The sequence below is a fragment of the Pseudophryne corroboree genome, chromosome 9 (genome assembly GCF_028390025.1).
Source record: "Pseudophryne corroboree isolate aPseCor3 chromosome 9, aPseCor3.hap2, whole genome shotgun sequence".
NCBI lineage: Eukaryota > Metazoa > Chordata > Amphibia > Anura > Myobatrachidae > Pseudophryne > Pseudophryne corroboree.
The window spans coordinates 199,227,542-199,245,443 of record NC_086452.1 but is presented as its reverse complement, the minus strand read 5'-3'; the positions used below and the strand labels follow the sequence as shown (position 1 = coordinate 199,245,443).

General features: G+C 48.5%; 1 protein-coding gene across 1 annotated transcript in view; it reads right to left on the bottom strand.

Annotated features, from left to right (window-relative positions):
* The window catches only part of SLC30A7 (solute carrier family 30 member 7), a 100,563-nt gene that overhangs the window by 37,476 nt on the left and 45,185 nt on the right, over positions 1 to 17,902 (bottom strand). Inside the window, exon 8 of the mRNA XM_063940088.1 lies at positions 1,812 to 1,947. Coding sequence (XP_063796158.1) covers positions 1,812 to 1,947 — 136 coding nt within the window. The remainder of the gene's footprint in view (positions 1 to 1,811; positions 1,948 to 17,902) is intronic.

Genomic DNA, 17,902 nt, shown 5'->3' with positions numbered 1-17,902 from the left:
CTGGCTGGGCCACTCAAGGACATGCACAGAGTTGTCCTGAAGCCACTCCTTTTATACCTTTGCTGTGTGCTTAGGGTCGTTGTCCTGCTGAAAGATGAACAGTCACCCCAGTCTGAGGTCAAGAGCAGGTTTTCAACCAGAATGCCTCTGTACATTGCTGCGTTAATCTTTTCCTCTATCCTGACTAGTCTCCCAGTTCCTGCCACTGAAAAACCATCCGCAAAAGCATGATGCTGCCAACATGCTTTACTGTACGGATGGTATTGGCCTGGTGATTAGTGGTGCCTGGTTTCCTCCAAACATGACGCCTTGCATTCACACCAAAGAGTTCAATCTTTGTCTCAGACCAGAGAATTTTGTTTCTCATGGTCTGAGATTCAAGTGCACTTTGGCAAACTTCAGGTGGGCTGCCATGTGCTCTTTACTAAGGAGTGGCTTCTGTCTGGCCACTCTACCATACAGGCCTGATTGGTGGATTGCTGCAGAGATGGTTGTCCTTCTGGAAGGTTCTCCTCTCTCCACAGTGGTCACCTCCCTGACTAGGGCCCTTCTCCCCCCCGATTGCTCAGTTTGGACAGCCGGCCAACTCTAGGAAGAGTCCTGGTGGTTCTGAAGTTCTTCCATTTATGAATGATGGAGGCCACTGTGCTCATTGGGACCTTCAAAGCAGCAGATATTTTTCTGTACCCTTCCCCAGATTTGTACCAAGAGACAATCCTGTCTTGGATGTCTACAGACCGTTCCTTTGAGTTCATGCTTGGTTTGTTCTCAGACATGCACTGTCAACTGTGGGACCTTATATAGACAGGTGTGTGCCAAATCATGTCCAATCAACCGAATTTACTACAGGTGGACTCCAATTAAGCTGTAGGAACATCTCAAGGATGATCAGTGGAAACAGGATGCACCTGAGCTCAATTTTGAGCTCCATGACAAAGGCTGTGAATACTTATGCACATGTGATTTCTTAGTTTTCAATTTTTAATAAATTGGCCCAAAAAAAACAAACTTTTTCATGTCATTATGGGGTATTGTGTGTAGAATTTCGAGGACAAACATTTATTTATTCCATTTTGGAATAAGGCTGTAACCAAACAAAATGTGGAAAAAGTGAAGCGCCGTGAATACTTTCCGGATGCACTGTGCATGTCTAGTCAAAATGTGACAGAGACCTGGCCACAAGATTGACCAGTATATGGTAATTCTTCAGAATATAAAGTAGTACAGTATTCCTCCTACTGATGTAAACGGTTATGACTGATTTATTCTACAAAAGTCAAGAACAGTCCTTCACTTTGCACGCCTTCCATCATTTTACTACTTATGCCTTACATTACTTGCTTTTTTGATCATTGGTTGTGACTGACTAAACTGGGTTATTTGTCCAAGGCAGCAACTAAATGGATGGCAAATACATAACTCGAGTTCCTCTTTATCCAAAGCAAATTGCTCTTAGTTCCATAGCCATTTATTACTGCGCGACACGGTTACCTACCAGGGCTGGAAGCAATATACAGAGGTACTGGGGAACAAGTTGCAGGTGGGCATCATTTTCATGGGGAGATGTATGAAGCAGTGAAGAGAGGACAAGTGTGCCAGTGGAGTAGCTGCCCTTGGCAACTAAGCAGCTCTGAAGTAACATTTATCAAGTGCATTATATAAAATTATATGTAGCAGCTGATTTGGTTGGTTAAAGATCTGATCGTTTTCAGATCTTTAGAATTAGGGAAGTAAAAGCATTAAAACACTATTATTGATTACTAAATAGGCTATTAATTGAAAGTATCCCAAGTCCGTTTACTTCAACTCACCTGACGAAGATAAGCAAAGCAATGAGCATAGAACAAATAGGATCTGCGATCATCCAACCGTACTGCTGCATCAGGATTGTCGAAATGATCACACCAACACTTCCGAGTGCATCAGCAACAATGTGCAAAAAGACCCCTAAACAAAACACAAAGTATTGACATACTGCTAGCCTGGATCAGATTAAAGAAATTTATAGATTAGGAAAAGTGAGCCAGTAAAACTTCTGGAATCCGTAAAAATCAAGGGGGATGTTGTGGTGCCATTTAGAATATTTTGCACCATCACAGTGCTTCACAAACTGGTTGCCTTGGCACCCTGGGATGCCGCAGAGCACTTGGAGGGGTGCCACGGGTTGGCGGTCTAGTATCAAATAAGGAGATTTATAGTAGACTTACCACTGTTAAATCTTTCTGTGAGGTACACTGGATTCCACAGGGGGTGTAGAGTTGGATCTTGATCAACTGGCTAAAGCTTTAACTGTTCCCAGGATGCATTACACAGCCTCGTCTATAGCCCCGCCTCCAGGCACTGGAGCTCAATTTTGTTAACCAGTCCAATGCAGTAGCAGGTAAGAGACAGTAGATGCTAGTCACATAGAACCACATTCTCAGGACAGGAGAAGGGACCAGCGGCTAATGCCACACAAACCCAAAAAAGCTAAATGCGCCAGGGTGGGAGCCCTGTGGAATCCAGTGTACCTCGCAGAAAGATTTAACAATGGTAAGTCTACCATAAATCTCCTTTTCTGCAGCGGGGTACACTGGTATTCCACAGGGAGCAACATCAGGGATGTCCTAACGCAGTTCCTCATTTGGGGGGGGGGGGGGGGGGGGGGGGGAGAATTTCACGAACTGTAGCGGGCACAAGTACCCGGCGTCCAAAGGAAGCATCCTGGGAGGCGGAAGTATCAAAGGCATAGAACCTAATGAACGTGTCCACTGAGGACCACGTAGCCGCCTTGCACAATTGTTCAGCGGGCGCGCCACGACGGGCCGCCCAAGAAGGTCCAACAGACTGAGTAGAATGGGCCTTGATAGCAGCAGGAGCTGGGAGCCCAGTCTGCGCATAAGCTTGTGCAATCACCATTCTAATCCATCAGGCCAAGGCTTGCTTATTCGCAGGTCAGCCACGTTTGTGAAAACAAAAAAGTACAAAAAGGGAATCTGACCTTCTGATGGAGGCAGTCCTCTCCACATAAACACGGAGAGCCCGTACCACATCCAAAGATTTTTCTTTGGAAGATAGACCAGAAAAGTTGAAAACTGGAACCACAATCTCCTGGTTAAGGTGAAAAGATGATACCACCTTAGGCAAATAACCAGGATGAGTTCCAAGAACAGCCCGGTCACTGTAGAAAATCAGAAAGGGTGGACGACCGGACAAAGCGCCTAAGTCCGACACCCTCTTAGCAGAGGCAATAGCCAACAGAAATACGACCTTAAACGTAAGGCATTTAAGGTCCACAGACTCAAGAGGTTCAAATGGAGACTCTTGCAGGGCATTCAATACTACAGACAGATCCCATGGAGCCACAGGAGGGACATAGGGAGGCTGAATCTGTAGGACACCCTGAGTGAAAGTGTAAACGTCAGGAAGAGACGCAATTTTTCTCTGAATCTATACCAAGGCAGATATATGAACCTTGAGGGAGGCCAGACAAAGGCCCAAGTCTAGGCCTTGCTGTAGAAAATCCAATAGTCTGGAAGTTATGAAAGTATATGCATCATAATTCTTAGCAGCACACCAGGTGAAGTAAGAATTCCAGACCCTGTAAATAAATCCGTGCCGAAGCCGGTTTACGGGCTTTCAACATAGTGTGAATGACCGCCTCAGTGAATCCTTTGGCCCTCAGGAGTGATGCTTCAAGAACCAAGCCGTCAAAGCCAGTCTGGCCAGGTCTGGGTAGACACAAGGGTCCTGAACGAGGAGGTCTGGGCATAGCGGAAGTAGAAGAGGACACTATCGAGAGACCCTGCAGGTCTGAGAACCAATGCCGTCTGGGCCACGCTGGAGAGACTAAGTAATATTCCTCCTTCTTGCTTGAACTTCCGTATTACCCTGGGCAGGAGTGACACTGAAGGGAACACGTATTGGAAGCCGAAAGTTCAATGGAATTTCCAGTGCATCCACGAACGCTGCTTGAGGATCCCTTGTCCTTGTTCCGAAAACCGAAACCTTGTGATTGTGTCGCGACACCATCAGGTCTACATCTGGTAGGCCCCACTTGTCCACTAGAAGTTGAAAGACTTTGGGATGAATACTCCACTCTCCGGCGTGTACGTCCGGACGACTGAGGGAGTCCGCTTCTCTGTTGAGGACTCCCAGAATGAACACTGCCGACATGGCTGGCAGATGGCGTTCCGCCCATTGTAGGATTTTTGACACTTCCATCATTGCCATGCGGCTTCGAGTGCCGCCATGATGATTTTTGTATGCCACTGTGGTGGCGTTGTCCGACTGTGGTACAGAACAGGCCTGTTCAAGTAGAGGCAGGGCCAGTGTCAATGCATTGAACACTGCCCGCAATTCCAGAATGTTTATCGGGAGGAGAGATTCCTCCCTGGTCCACCGACACTGGAGAGAGTGTTGCTCCAACACCGCGCACCAAACTCGCAGTCTGGCATCTGTTGTCAGGAGGACCAAGTTGGAGATCCAGAAGGGCCGGCCCCTGCTAAACTGTTGGTCCTGTAGCCACCAGATCAGTGACAGATGAACCGCCAGAGTCCAGGAAATCCTTTGAGACCTGATCCAATGAGGCAAGCCGTCCCATTTGGAAAGGATTAACCTCTGCAGTGGGCGGGAATTAAATTGAGCATACTCTACCATGTCGCAAGCAGACACCATGAGGCCTAGCACTTGAATCGCCGAGTGTATCGACACTTTCTGGCGAGAGAGGAAGCATCTGATCTTTTCGTGGAGTTTCAGGGCCTTCTCCGGAGACAGAAACCGTCTTTGGCTGTGTGTCCAGCGCCCCCAGGTGCACCATGCTCCGAGCAGGGACCAGCGAGGACTTCCAATTGAGGAGCCACCCGTGGGCTTGTAGTAATTGGACAGACATCTCCAGTTGACTGAAGACATCTTGGGAGTTCGCCAGGATCAGCAAGTCGTCCAGGTACGGCAGGATCCAGATTCCCTGACAGAGGAAAGCAGTCTTCATGGCCATGACCTTGGTGAAAATCCGAGGCGCCGTGGCCAGTCCAAATGGCAGAGCCTAGAACTGAAAATTAAGGTTGCAAATAGCAAACCACAGATACTGCTGATGTGAAATGGCAAAGGGATGTGTAGGTAAGCATCCTGTATGTCCAGGGATACCATATAGTCCTCGGGTTCCATGGCCAGCACAATAGAGCGCAGAGTTTCCATACGGAATTTGGACACTCACAAACTTGTTAAATGATTTGAAGTTGAGGAAAGGCCAGAAAGACCTATTCTGTTTCGGAACTTGAAACAGGGTTGAATAGTATCCCCTGCCTTTCTGTGACAGAGGTACAGGCACCACCACTCCTGTTTCCAGGAGGGATTGTACAACCATGTGTAGAGCTTGAGCTTTCAACAGATCCGAAGGGATAACCGTTGAACAGAACTGTCGAGGGGGGGGGGGGGGGGGGGCGACGACTCTTGAAAGAGATTGCGTACCCGTGAGAGACAACTTCCCATACCCAGGCGTCTGAAGTGGTCTTTAACCAGGCCTGGGCGAACTGCAGAAGTCGGCCTCCCACCCTGGGGTCCCCCAGGGGGAGGCCCGCCCCATCATGCAACAGGCTTGTCTTGTTTGGAAGCAGGCTGACGGGTGGCCCCGGATTGTTTAGATTTGAACTTAGTGGTTTTGGAAGTACGAGCCTGTCTCTGGTACACCTGAACTTTTGCTTTACTTGAAGGTTGAAAGGAACAAAACTGCACTGGACTAGTAATACATAGAAGTATGTATGTATACAGATATAAATGCACAGTAAACACTGGATGTATATCACGGAATAAGTGTACTAAATAATAAGAATTTACTCACCGGTAATTCTATTTCTCGTAGTCCGTAGTGGATGCTGGGGACTCCGTAAGGACCATGGGGAATAGATGGGCTCCGCAGGAGACTGGGCACTCTAAAGAAAGATTCAGTACTATCTGGTGTGCACTGGCTCCTCCCTCTATGCCCCTCCTCCAGACCTCAGTTAAGGAAACTGTGCCCGGAAGAGCTGACATTACAAGGAAAGGATTTTGGAATCCAGGGTAAGACTCATACCAGCCACACCAATCACACTGTACAACTTGTGATAAACATACCCAGTTAACAGTATGAACAACAACTGAGCATCCCTCAACCGATGCCACATAAACATAACCCTTTGTTAAGCAATAACTATATACACGTATTGCAGAGAGTCCGCACTTGGGACGGGCGCCCAGCATCCACTACGCACTACGTGAAATAGAATTACCGGTGAGTAAATTCTTATTTTCTCTAACGTCCTAGTGGATGCTGGGGACTCCGTAAGGACCATGGGGATTATACCAAAGCTCCCAAACGGGCAGGAGAGTGCGGATGACTCTGCAGCACCGAATGGGCAAACACAAGGTCCTCCTCAGCCAGGGTATCAAACTTATCGAATTTTGCAAATGTGTTTGAACCCGACCAAGTAGCAGCTCGGCAAAGCTGTAATGCCGAGACCCCTCGGGCAGCCGCCCAAGAAGAGCCCACTTTCCTTGTGGAATGGGCTTTCACTGATTTCGGCTGCGGCAATCCCGCCGCAGAATGAGCCTGCTGAATCGTGTTACAGATCCAGCGAGCAATAGTCTGCTTTGAAGCAGGAGCACCCAGCTTGTTGGATGCATACAGGATAAACAGCGAGTCAGTTTTCCCGACTCCAGCTGTTCTAGATACATAAATCTTCAAAGCCCGGACTACGTCCAGCAACTTGGAGTCCTCCAAGTCACGAGTAGCCGCAGGCACCACAATAGGTTGGTTCAAATGAAAAGATGACACCACCTTTGGCAGAAACTGCGGACGAGTCCGCAATTCTGCCCTGTCCATATGGAAAACCAGATAGGGGCTTTTACATGACAAAGCCGCCAATTCTGATACACGCCTAGCCGAAGCTAAAGCCAACAGCATGACCACTTTCCACGTGAGATAGTTTAGGTCCACGGTTTTAAGTGGCTCAAACCAGTGGGATTTCAGGAAATCCAACACCACGTTTAGATCCCAAGATGCCACGGGTGGCACAAAAGGGGGCTGAATATGCAGCACTCCCTTAACAAACGTCTGAACCTCAGGCAGTGAAGCCAGTTCCTTTTGAAAGAAAATGGATAGGGACGAAATCTGGACCTTTATGGATCCTAATGTTAGGCCCATAGTCACTCCTGACTGTAGGAAGTGCAGGAATCGACCCAGTTGGAATTCCTCTGTAGGGGCCTTCCTGGCCTCACACCAAGCAACATATTTTCGCCATATACGGTGATAATGTTTTGCTGTCACATCTTTCCTAGCCTTTATCAGCGTAGGAATAACTTCATCCGGAATGCCCTTTTCCGCTAAGATCCGGCGTTCAACCGCCATGCCGTCAAACGCAGCCGCGATATGTCTTGGAACAGACAGGGCCCTTGATGTAACAGGTCTTGTCTGAGAGGCAGAGGCCATGGGTCCTCTGTGAGCATTTCTTGCAGATCCGGGTACCAAGTCCTTCTTGGCCAATCCGGAGCAATGAATATTGTTCTCACTCTTCTTTTTCTTACTATTCTCAGCACCTTGGGTATGAGAGGAAGAGGAGGAAACACATAGACCGACTGGAACACCCATGGTGTTACCAGCGCGTCCACAGCTATCGCCTGAGGGTCCCTTGACCTGGCGCAATATCTTTTTAGCTTTTTGTTGAGGCGGGACGCCATCATGTCCACCTGTGGCAGTTCCCACCGCTGTGCAATCTGCATGAAGACCTCTTGATGAAGTCCCCACTCTCCCGAGTGGAGATCGTGTCTGCTGAGGAAGTCTGCTTCCCAGTTGTCCACTCCCGGAATGAACACCGCTGACAGTGCTTGCACGTGATTCTCTGCCCAACGAAGAATCCTGGTGGCTTCCGCCATCGCCACCCTGCTTCTTGTGCCGCCCTGGCGGTTTACATGAGCCACTGCGGTGATGTTGTCTGACTGAATCAGCACCGGTTGGTTGCGAAGCAGAGGCTCCGCTTGACTCAGGGCGTTGTATATGGCCCTTAGTTCCATGATATTTATGTGCAGACAAGCCTCCCGACTTGACCACAACCCTTGGAAGTTTCTTCCCTGAATGACTGCCCCCCATCCTCGGAGGCTCGCATCCGTGGTCACCAGGACCCAGTCCTGTATGCCGAACCTGCGACCCTCGAGAAGGTGAGCACTCTGCAGCCACCACAGAAGAGACACCCTGGCCCTCAGGGACAGGGTGATCAGCCGATGCATCTGAAGATGCGATCTGGACCACTTGTCCAACAGATCCCACTGAAAGATCCTTGCATGGAACCTACCGAAGGGAATGGCTTCGTATGAGGCCACCATCTTTCCCAGGACTCGCGTGCAGTGATGCACCGACACCTATTTTGGTTTTAGGAGGTCTCTGACCAGAGTCACGAGCTCCTGAGCCTTCATCACCAGGAGAAACACCTTCTCCTGGTCTGTGTCCAGAATCATGCCCAGGAAAGGCAAACGCGTCGTAGGAATCAGCTGCGACTTTGGAATATTCAGAATTCAGCCGTGCTGTTGCAACACTTCCTGAGAGTGTGCTACGCTGACCAGCAACTGCTCCCTGGACCTCACCTTTATGAGGAGATCGTCCAAGTATGGGATAAATTGTGACTCCTCGCTTTCTCAGGAGCACCATCATTTCCGCCATTACCTTGGTAAATATTCTCGGTGCCGTGGAGAGCCCAAACGGCAACATCTGGAATTGGTAATGACAGTCCTGTACCACAAATCTGAGGTTCTCCTGATGAGGTGGATAAATAGGGACATGCAAGTAAGCATCCTTGATGTCCAGAGACACCATAAAATCCCCCTCTTCCAGGCTTGCAATGACCGCCCTGAGCGATTCCATTTTGAACTTGAATGTCCTCAGATAAATGTTCAGGGATTTTAATTTCAAGATGGGTCTGACCGAACCGTCCGGTTTCGGTACTACAAACATAGTGGAATAGTAACCCCTTCCCTGTTGAAGGAGAGGAACCTTTACCACCTCCTGCTGGAGGTATAGCTTGTGAATTGCTGCCAGAACCACCTCCCTTTCCATGGGGGAAGCTGGCAAGGCCCATTTTAGGTAACGGTGAGGGGGCGTCACCTCGAATTCCAGCTTGTATCCCTGAGACACAACTTGTATAGCCCAAGGATCCACCCGTGAGCGAACCCACTGGTGGCTGAAATGTCGGAGACGCGCCCCCACAGCACCTGGCTTCGCCTGTGGAGCCCCAGCGTCATGCGGTGGATTTAGTGGAAGCCGGGGAGGACTTTTGTTCCTGGGAACTAGCTGCGTGGTGCAGCTTTTTTCCTCTACCCCTGCCTCTGGCAAGAAAAGATGCACCTCTGACTTCCTTGCTCTTTTGCGAACGAAAGGACTGCATTTGGTAATACGGTGCTTTCTTAGGCTGTGGAGGGACATAAGGCAAGAAATTTGACTTCCCAGCCGTAGCTGTGGAAACTAGGTCGGAGAGACCGTCCCCAAATAACTCCTCACCCTTATAAAGGTAAAACCTCCATGTGTTTTTTTTTTTTTTTTTTTTAGAGTCGGCATCCCCTGTCCATTAGACCCTTCTGGCAGAAATGGACATTGCGTTTACTCTAGAGCGCAGCAGGCAAATGTGCCTCTGGGCATCCCGCATATATAGGACCGCGTCCTTGATATGTGCCAGGGTCATCAGAACAGAGTCCCTGTCCAAGGTATCCAACTCCTCAGACAGAGTATCCGTCCATGCCGCTACCGCACTACACATCCAAGCAGAAGCAATTGCTGGCCTCAGCAGTGTACCAGAATGTGTGTAAACAGACTTCAGGATAGCTTCCGGCTTTCTATCCGCAGGATCCTTTAGGGTGGCCGTATCCTGAGACGGCAGGGCCACCTTTTTAGACAAGCGCCTCAACGCCTTGTCTACCCTGGGTGAGGATTCCCAGCGTAACCTGTCCGTTGGCGGGAAAGGATACGCCATCAGTAATCTTTTGGAAATCACTTGCTTCCTATCAGGGGAATCCCATGCTTTTTCACATAATTCATTCAATTCATGTGACGGGGGAAAAGACACTTCTTGCTTTTTCTCCCCATACATATAAATCCTCTTGTCAGGGACAGGATTTTCCTCAGAAATGTGTAATACATCCTTCATTGCCACAATCATGTAGCAGATAGCCTTAGTCATTTTAGGCTGCAACTTTGCATCATCGTCGTCGACACTGGAATCAGATTCCGTGTCGACATCTGTGTCAACTAACTGGGATATTGGGCGCTTGTGAGACCCTGACGGCCTCTGCGCTGTGGGAGCAGGCATGGGTTGAGACCCCGACTGTCCCAAGGCTACAGCTTTATCTAATCTGTTATGTAAGGAGCTTACATTATCATTTAACACCTTCCACATATCCATCCAAGCCGGTGTCGGCCCCGTCGGGGGCGACACCACATCTGTTTGCACTTGTTCTGCCTCCACGTATCCTTCCTCATCAAACATGTCGACACAGGCGTACCGACACCCCCCGCACATACAGGGAATGCTCTGACTGAGGACAGGACCCCACAAAGGCTTTTGGGGAGACAGAGAGAGTATGCCAGCACACACCCCAGCGCTATATAACCCAGGAATTACACAGTAATTTAGTGTTTACCCGGTAGCTGCTATATATATATATATATATATATATATATATATATATATATATATATATATATATATCTATATCTCTATATATCTATATATCTATCTATATCTGCGCCTAAATTTATGTGCCCCCCCTCTCTTTTTTACCCTCTAATGCACCTGTATACTGCAGGGGAGAGCCTGGGGAGAGTCCTTCCAGCGGAGCTGTGAAGAGAAAATGGCGCTGGTGTGCTGAGGAAGAAGGCCCCGCCCCCTCAGCGGCGGGCTTCTGTCCCGCGTCTTGTGTGTAAAAATAAAAATGGCGGGGGCTCGCACATATATACAGTGCCTGACTGTATATATGTGTACTTTTGCCATCAGGTATCTTAATTGCTGCCCAGGGCGCCCCCCCCTGCACCCTACACTGACCGGAGTGTGCGGGTGTGCTGTGGGAGCAATGGCGCACAGCTGCAGTGCTGTGCGCTACCTTTAGTGAAAACAGGAGTCTTCTGCCGCCGATTTCAATGTCTTCATGCTTCTGTACTTCTGGCTCTGCGAGGGGAACGGCAGCGCGGCTACGGGAACGGACGATCAAGGTTAGGTTCCTGTGTTCGATCCCTCTGAAGCTAATGGTGTCCAGTAGCCTAAGAAGCGCAACCTAGCCACAGTTAGTAGGTTTGCTTCTCTCCCCTCAGTCCCACGTAGCAGAGAGTCTGTTGCCAGCAGAAGCTCTCTGAAAATAAAAAACCTGACAAAATACTTTCTTTACTAGCAAGCTCAGGAGAGCCCACTAGGAGCACCCAGCTCTGGCCGGGCACAGATTCTAACCGAGGTCTGGAGGAGGGGCATAGAGGGAGGAGCCAGTGCACACCAGATAGTACTGAATCTTTCTTTAGAGTGCCCAGTCTCCTGCGGAGCCCGTCTATTCCCCATGGTCCTTACGGAGTCCCCAGCATCCACTAGGACGTTAGAGAAATTCAGATAGCAGTACACTTGTTCTTAACCAACACAGTCTAAAATGACATGTAGAATACTTAAGTGTCTGTAAATGCACAGCGCTGACAAGACAGGAGTTTTTACAGAGGAGACCGTGACCAGCAGTCTCCGAGATCAGCCCAGCTATGTAATGGAGAGGGGGGGTGGGGGGGGAAGAAAGAGAAAGAGAAAGAGAAAGAGAAAGAGAGAGAGAAAGAGAGAGAGAAAGAGAGAGAGAAAGAGAGAGAGAAAGAGAGAGAGAGAGAGAGAGAGAGAGAGAGATGCAGCTCCAGGGCGGGAACACCAGCAGTAGATGGCGGCCGGAATTGGGGGATGGGCTACAGATCAACGCCTTATCCCCTCTGCTGGACTTCACCACAGGTACTGTGGAGCCTTTTGTAAATGGATTTTAATAAATCCGACCTATGCTCCTTGCCCTGGTGGATATAGTGGGGTCCCTGTGCGACAGTGTCCACGCCAGCGGCGCAGTCCATCTCCTGGGACCGGATCACGATTTACCTTACCTCCCCCCTTCAAGTGCAGCCATGCGATCCTGGAGAACAGCAGCGGTGGCGTCCCTGAAGAAAACCGGTGCGTCTCCGCTGCAAGTACCCGGGAACCAGACCGCGGGAGTATGCAGCACCGCTGAGGGAGGTGATGGAGCCGCAGCACAGCAGGTCATAAACACATAGAAAGTGCTGCAGCCCTTGAAGTCTTCTAAAAAAAGCACTTTTCAGGGCTGCCTAGCGCAGCCCCCCCCCCCTGTTAGTGACCAACTTACAAACTGAGCTCCTGTGCCAGGAGGCGGGGCTATAGAGGTGGTGGTTCAGTGCATCCTGGGAACAGTCAAAGCTATAGCCTGTTGGTGCCTCAGATCAAGAACCAACTCTACACACCCAATGTTATTTCCTGTGAAATACCAGTGTACCCGCTGCAGAATTATTTTTTTTTAATGTTGTAGACAAAAATCAGCTCTGGCGGTTGCCAATCATAAAATAAGTGGACAAAGAAGTGCAACTCTGTCCACTACTACCGAAGGATGACGGGTAAGCACAAATTACTTTTTGAATGCAAGAAGAAAACCCTTTTTAGCTTAAGGGCACGTGGAAAGATGTAGAGGAGTTAACCATTTGGAAGTCAGTAAATCTCCATTTAGCAGGTTGGCTGCTTGCCAGTTTTGGGGCACCCTAAAAATTGTACAAAATTAATATTTTCCTTCATGGGTAGAGGTGTGAGACATCATTGCATCAGAGAAGTGACTGAGCATGGAGAGGGTCTGATGGAGCCAGCAGAGAAATATCAGGGTGGGGTAACAGGAGGTGGTAGTAGATGAGAAGGGGTTTGTAGTGTAGCATAAGCAGCCCTCTAAATCCACTCAGCTGGTAATCGTATTGTGCGCACTTTCAGCTCCTGTAGAACTGAAAGTATCAGCATGTATCCTAGGACTAGAATTTAGGTTTAGCAGTTGTGTCGTGTCTGCATGTACATGTGAAATCCCAATAATATGTAAATTATATCTGCAAAGGTTGCCAGTAAGTCTGTAAATGCCCATATGTCACTATTGCTTTGTGTTTTAAATAAAAACATAATTCCACTATTATGTATAAAGAACTGAGTTTTAGTTATTAAATGGATACAATTCTTAAATCAAAATGTTTAATAAATTGTTTTCAATGACAACTTCAATGGGTGAGAGGCACTAGAATAGATGTGTGGTACGGCAACGGCCTGAAAAGCTCTATGGCTAGCGCTTCACTTCTCACAAGGATCAATGTTCACGTTTATCCAACTCATTAGAATACATTAAATACATTTTATATTTAAAAAAAAATAAAGATAAAATATAGTCAAAGTCTTTACACTAGATGTCATGCACTGGAGAAGCAATCATTATACATTTTGAAATCTAAGGTTAAGATTAACATGTCAATGCCTTCACAGCAACTTTTGTCAAGTCCAACTTCAAACTGTACATTGCATGCTCGTGCTGCCCTCTGCTGGACACTTGTAGGTAATGACTAAACTCAGTGGCTAACCATTAACGAGAATGACACTAGTTCTAATGAAGATTGATTACTAATTGCCTGAAAGGGTAACAGACTTCATAATGCTGCGCTACTCATTTCTTGGGTTTCACCTATTTTAATAATATTTCATTTTAGGTTACAGCAATGGCCTATATTTTAATATCCTATGTCAAATTCAATTAAAACTGCAAACCCTATACATTTAATACAAAAACTCAGGAGGAGGAGGTCTACAAGTAGCTGTAGAACAGTTATAGGAACAAACACCTAGAAATCCTTATAAATCCAGAGGTTCAGACGCTGTCCTCAAGGCACCATGACGGTCCAGGTTTTAACTGTATCCATGTTTGGCTACAGGTGACAATTAGTCCCTTAGTCAATTACTTTTCAATCTGTGCTGAGCCATGGATATATTTAAAAATAAGAATTTACTTACCGATAATTCTATTTCTCATAGTCCGTAGTGGATGCTGGGGACTCCGTAAGGACCATGGGGAATAGCGGCTCCGCAGGAGACTGGGCACAAAGTAAAAGCTTTAGGACTAGCTGGTGTGCACTGGCTCCTCCCCCTATGACCCTCCTCCAAGCCTCAGTTAGGATACTGTGCCCGGACGAGCGTACACAATAAGGAAGGATTTTGAATCCCGGGTAAGACTCATACCAGCCACACCAATCACACCGTACAACCTGTGATCTGAACCCAGTTAACAGCATGATAACAAAGGAGCCTCTGACAAGATGGCTCACAACAATAATAACCCGATTTTGTAACAATAACTATGTACAAGTATTGCAGACAATCCGCACTTGGGATGGGCGCCCAGCATCCACTACGGACTATGAGAAATAGAATTATCGGTAAGTAAATTCTTATTTTCTCTAACGTCCTAAGTGGATGCTGGGGACTCCGTAAGGACCATGGGGATTATACCAAAGCTCCCAAACGGGCGGGAGAGTGCGGATGACTCTGCAGCACCGAATGAGAGAACTCCAGGTCCTCCTCAGCCAGGGTATCAAATTTGTAGAATTTAGCAAACGTGTTTGCCCCTGACCAAGTAGCTGCTCGGCAAAGTTGTAAAGCCGAGACCCCTCGGGCAGCCGCCCAAGATGAGCCCACTTTCCTTGTGGAATGGGCTTTTATAGATTTTGGCTGTGGCAGGCCTGCCACAGAATGTGCAAGCTGAATTGTACTACAAATCCAACGAGCAATAGTCTGCTTAGAAGCAGGAGCACCCAGCTTGTTGGGTGCATACAGGATAAACAGCGAGTCAGATTTTCTGACTCCAGCCGTCCTGGAAACATATTTTCAGGGCCCTGACTACATCCAGCAACTTGGAGTCTTCCAAGTCCCTAGTAGCCGCAGGCACCACAATAGGCTGGTTCAAGTGAAATGCTGAAACCACCTTAGGGAGAAATTGAGGACGAGTCCTCAATTCTGCCCTGTCCGTATGGAAAATTAGGTAAGGGCTTTTATAAGATAAAGCCGCCAATTCTGAAACACGCCTGGCTGAAGCCAGGGCTAACAGCATTACCACTTTCCATGTGAGGTATTTTAAGTCCACAGTGGTGAGTGGTTCAAACCAATGTGATTTTAGGAATCCCAACACCACATTGAGATCCCAAGGTGCCACTGGAGGCACAAAAGGAGGCTGTATATGCAGTACCCCTTTGACAAACGTCTGAACTTCAGGAACTGAAGCTAGTTCTTTTTGGAAGAAAATCGACAGGGCCGAAATTTGAACCTTAATGGACCCTAATTTTAGGCCCATAGACAGTCCTGTTTGCAGGAAATGCAGGAAACGACCCAGTTGAAATTCCTCTGTAGGGGCCTTCCTGGCCTCACACCACGCAACATATTTATGCCAGATATGGTGATAATGTTGCACGGTTACATCCTTCCTGGCTTTGATCAGGGTAGGGATGACTTCATCCGGAATGCCTTTTTCCTTCAGGATCCAGCGTTCAACCGCCATGCCGTCAAACGCAGCCGCGGTAAGTCTTGGAACAGACAGGGTCCCTGCTGGAGCAGGTCCCTTCTTAGAGGTAGAGGCCACGGGTCCTCCGTGAGCATCTCTTGAAGTTCCGGGTACCAAGTCCTCCTTGGCCAATCCGGAGCCACGAGTATAGTTCTTACTCCTCTCCTTCTTATGATTCTCAGTACCTTGGGTATGAGAGGCAGAGGAGGGAACACATACACTGACTGGTATACCCACGGTGTTACCAGAGCGTCCACCGCTATTGCCTGAGGGTCCCTTGACCTGGCGCAATATCTGTCTAGTTTTTTGTTGAGGCGGGACGCCATCATGTCCACCTTTGGTTTTTCCCAACGGTTCACAATCATGTGGAAGACTTCTGGGTGAAGTCCCCACTCCCCCGGGTGGAGGTCGTGTCTGCTGAGGAAGTCTGCTTCCCAGTTGTTCCACTCCCGGAATGAACACTGCTGACAGTGCTATCACATGATTTTCCGCCCAGCGAAGAATCCTTGCAGTTTCTGCCATTGCCCTTATGCTTCTTGTGCCGCCCTGTCTGTTTATGTGGGCGACTGCCGTGATGTTGTCCGATTGAGTCAACACCGGCTGACCTTGAAGCAGAGGCCTTGCTTGACTTAGGGCATTGTAAATGGCCCTTAGTTCCAGGATATTTATGTGAAATGACGTTTCCATGCTTGACCACAAGCCCTGGAAATTTTTTCCCTGTGTGACTGCTCCCCAGCCTCTCAGGCTGGCATCCGTGGTCACCAGGACCCAGTCCTGAATGCCGAATCTGCGGCCCTCTAGAAGATGAGCACTCTGCAACCACCACAGGAGAGACACCCTTGTCCTTGGAGACAGGGTTATCAGCTGATGCATCTGAAGATGCGATCCGGACCATTTGTCCAGCAGATCCCATTGAAAAGTTCTTGCGTGGAATCTGCCGAATGGAATCGCTTCGTAAGAAGCCACCATTTTTCCCAGGACCCTTGTGCATTGATGCACTGACACTTGGCCTGGTTTTAGGAGGTTCCTGACTAGCTCGGATAACTCCCTGGCTTTCTCCTCCGGGAGAAACACCTTTTTCTGGACTGTGTCCAGCATCATCCCTAGAAACAGCAGACGAGTCGTCGGAATCAGCTGCGATTTTGGAATATTTAGAATCCACCCGTGCTGTCGTAGTACTACTTGAGATAGTGCTACTCCGACCTCTAACTGTTCCCTGGACCTTGCCCTTATCAGGAGATCGTCCAAGTAAGGGATAATTAAGACGCCTTTTCTTCGAAGAAGAATCATTTCGGCCATTACCTTGGTAAAGACCCGGGGCGCCGTGGACAATCCAAACGGCAGCGTCTGAAACTGATAATGACAGTTTTGTACCACAAACCTGAGGTACCCTTGGTGAGAAGGGTAAATTGGGACATGGAGGTAAGCATCCTTGATGTCCAGAGACACCATATAGTCCCCTTCTTCCAGGCTCGCTATCACTGCTCTGAGTGACTCCATCTTGAATTTGAACCTTTTTATGTAAGTGTTCAAAGATTTCAGATTTAGAATAGGTCTCACCGAGCCGTCCGGCTTCGGTACCACAAACAGCGTGGAATAGTACCCCTTTCCCTGTTGTAGGAGGGGTACCTTGATTATCACCTGCTGGGAATACAGCTTGTGAATGGCTTCCAATACCGCCTCCCTGTCGGAGGGAGACGTTGGTAAAGCAGACTTCAGGAACCGGCGAGGGGGAGACGTCTCGAATTCCAATTTGTACCCCTGAGATACTACTTGTAGGATCCAGGGGTCCACTTGCGAGTGAGCCCACTGCGCCCTGAATTTCTTGAGACGACCCCCCACCATACCTGAGTCCGCTTGTAAGACCCCAGCGTCATGCTGAGGACTTGGCAGAAGCGGGGGAGGGCTTCTGTTCCTGGGAAGAGGCTGCCTGCTGCAGTCTTTTTCCCTTTCCTCTGCCCCGGGGCAGATATGAGTGGCCTTTTGCCCGCTTGCCCTTATGGGGACGAAAGGACTGAGGCTGAAAAGACGGAGTCTTTTTCTGCTGTGAGGTGACCTGGGGTAAAAAGGTGGATTTCCCAGCCGTTGCCGTGGCCACCAGGTCCGATAGACCGACCCCAAATAACTCCTCCCCTTTATACGGCAATACTTCCATATGCCGTTTGGAATCCGCGTCACCTGACCACTGTCGCGTCCATAACCCTCTTCTGGCAGAAATGGACAGCGCACTTACTCTTGATGCCAGGGTGCAAATATCCCTCTGTGCATCTCGCATATATAGAAATGCATCCTTTAAATGCTCTATAGTCAATAA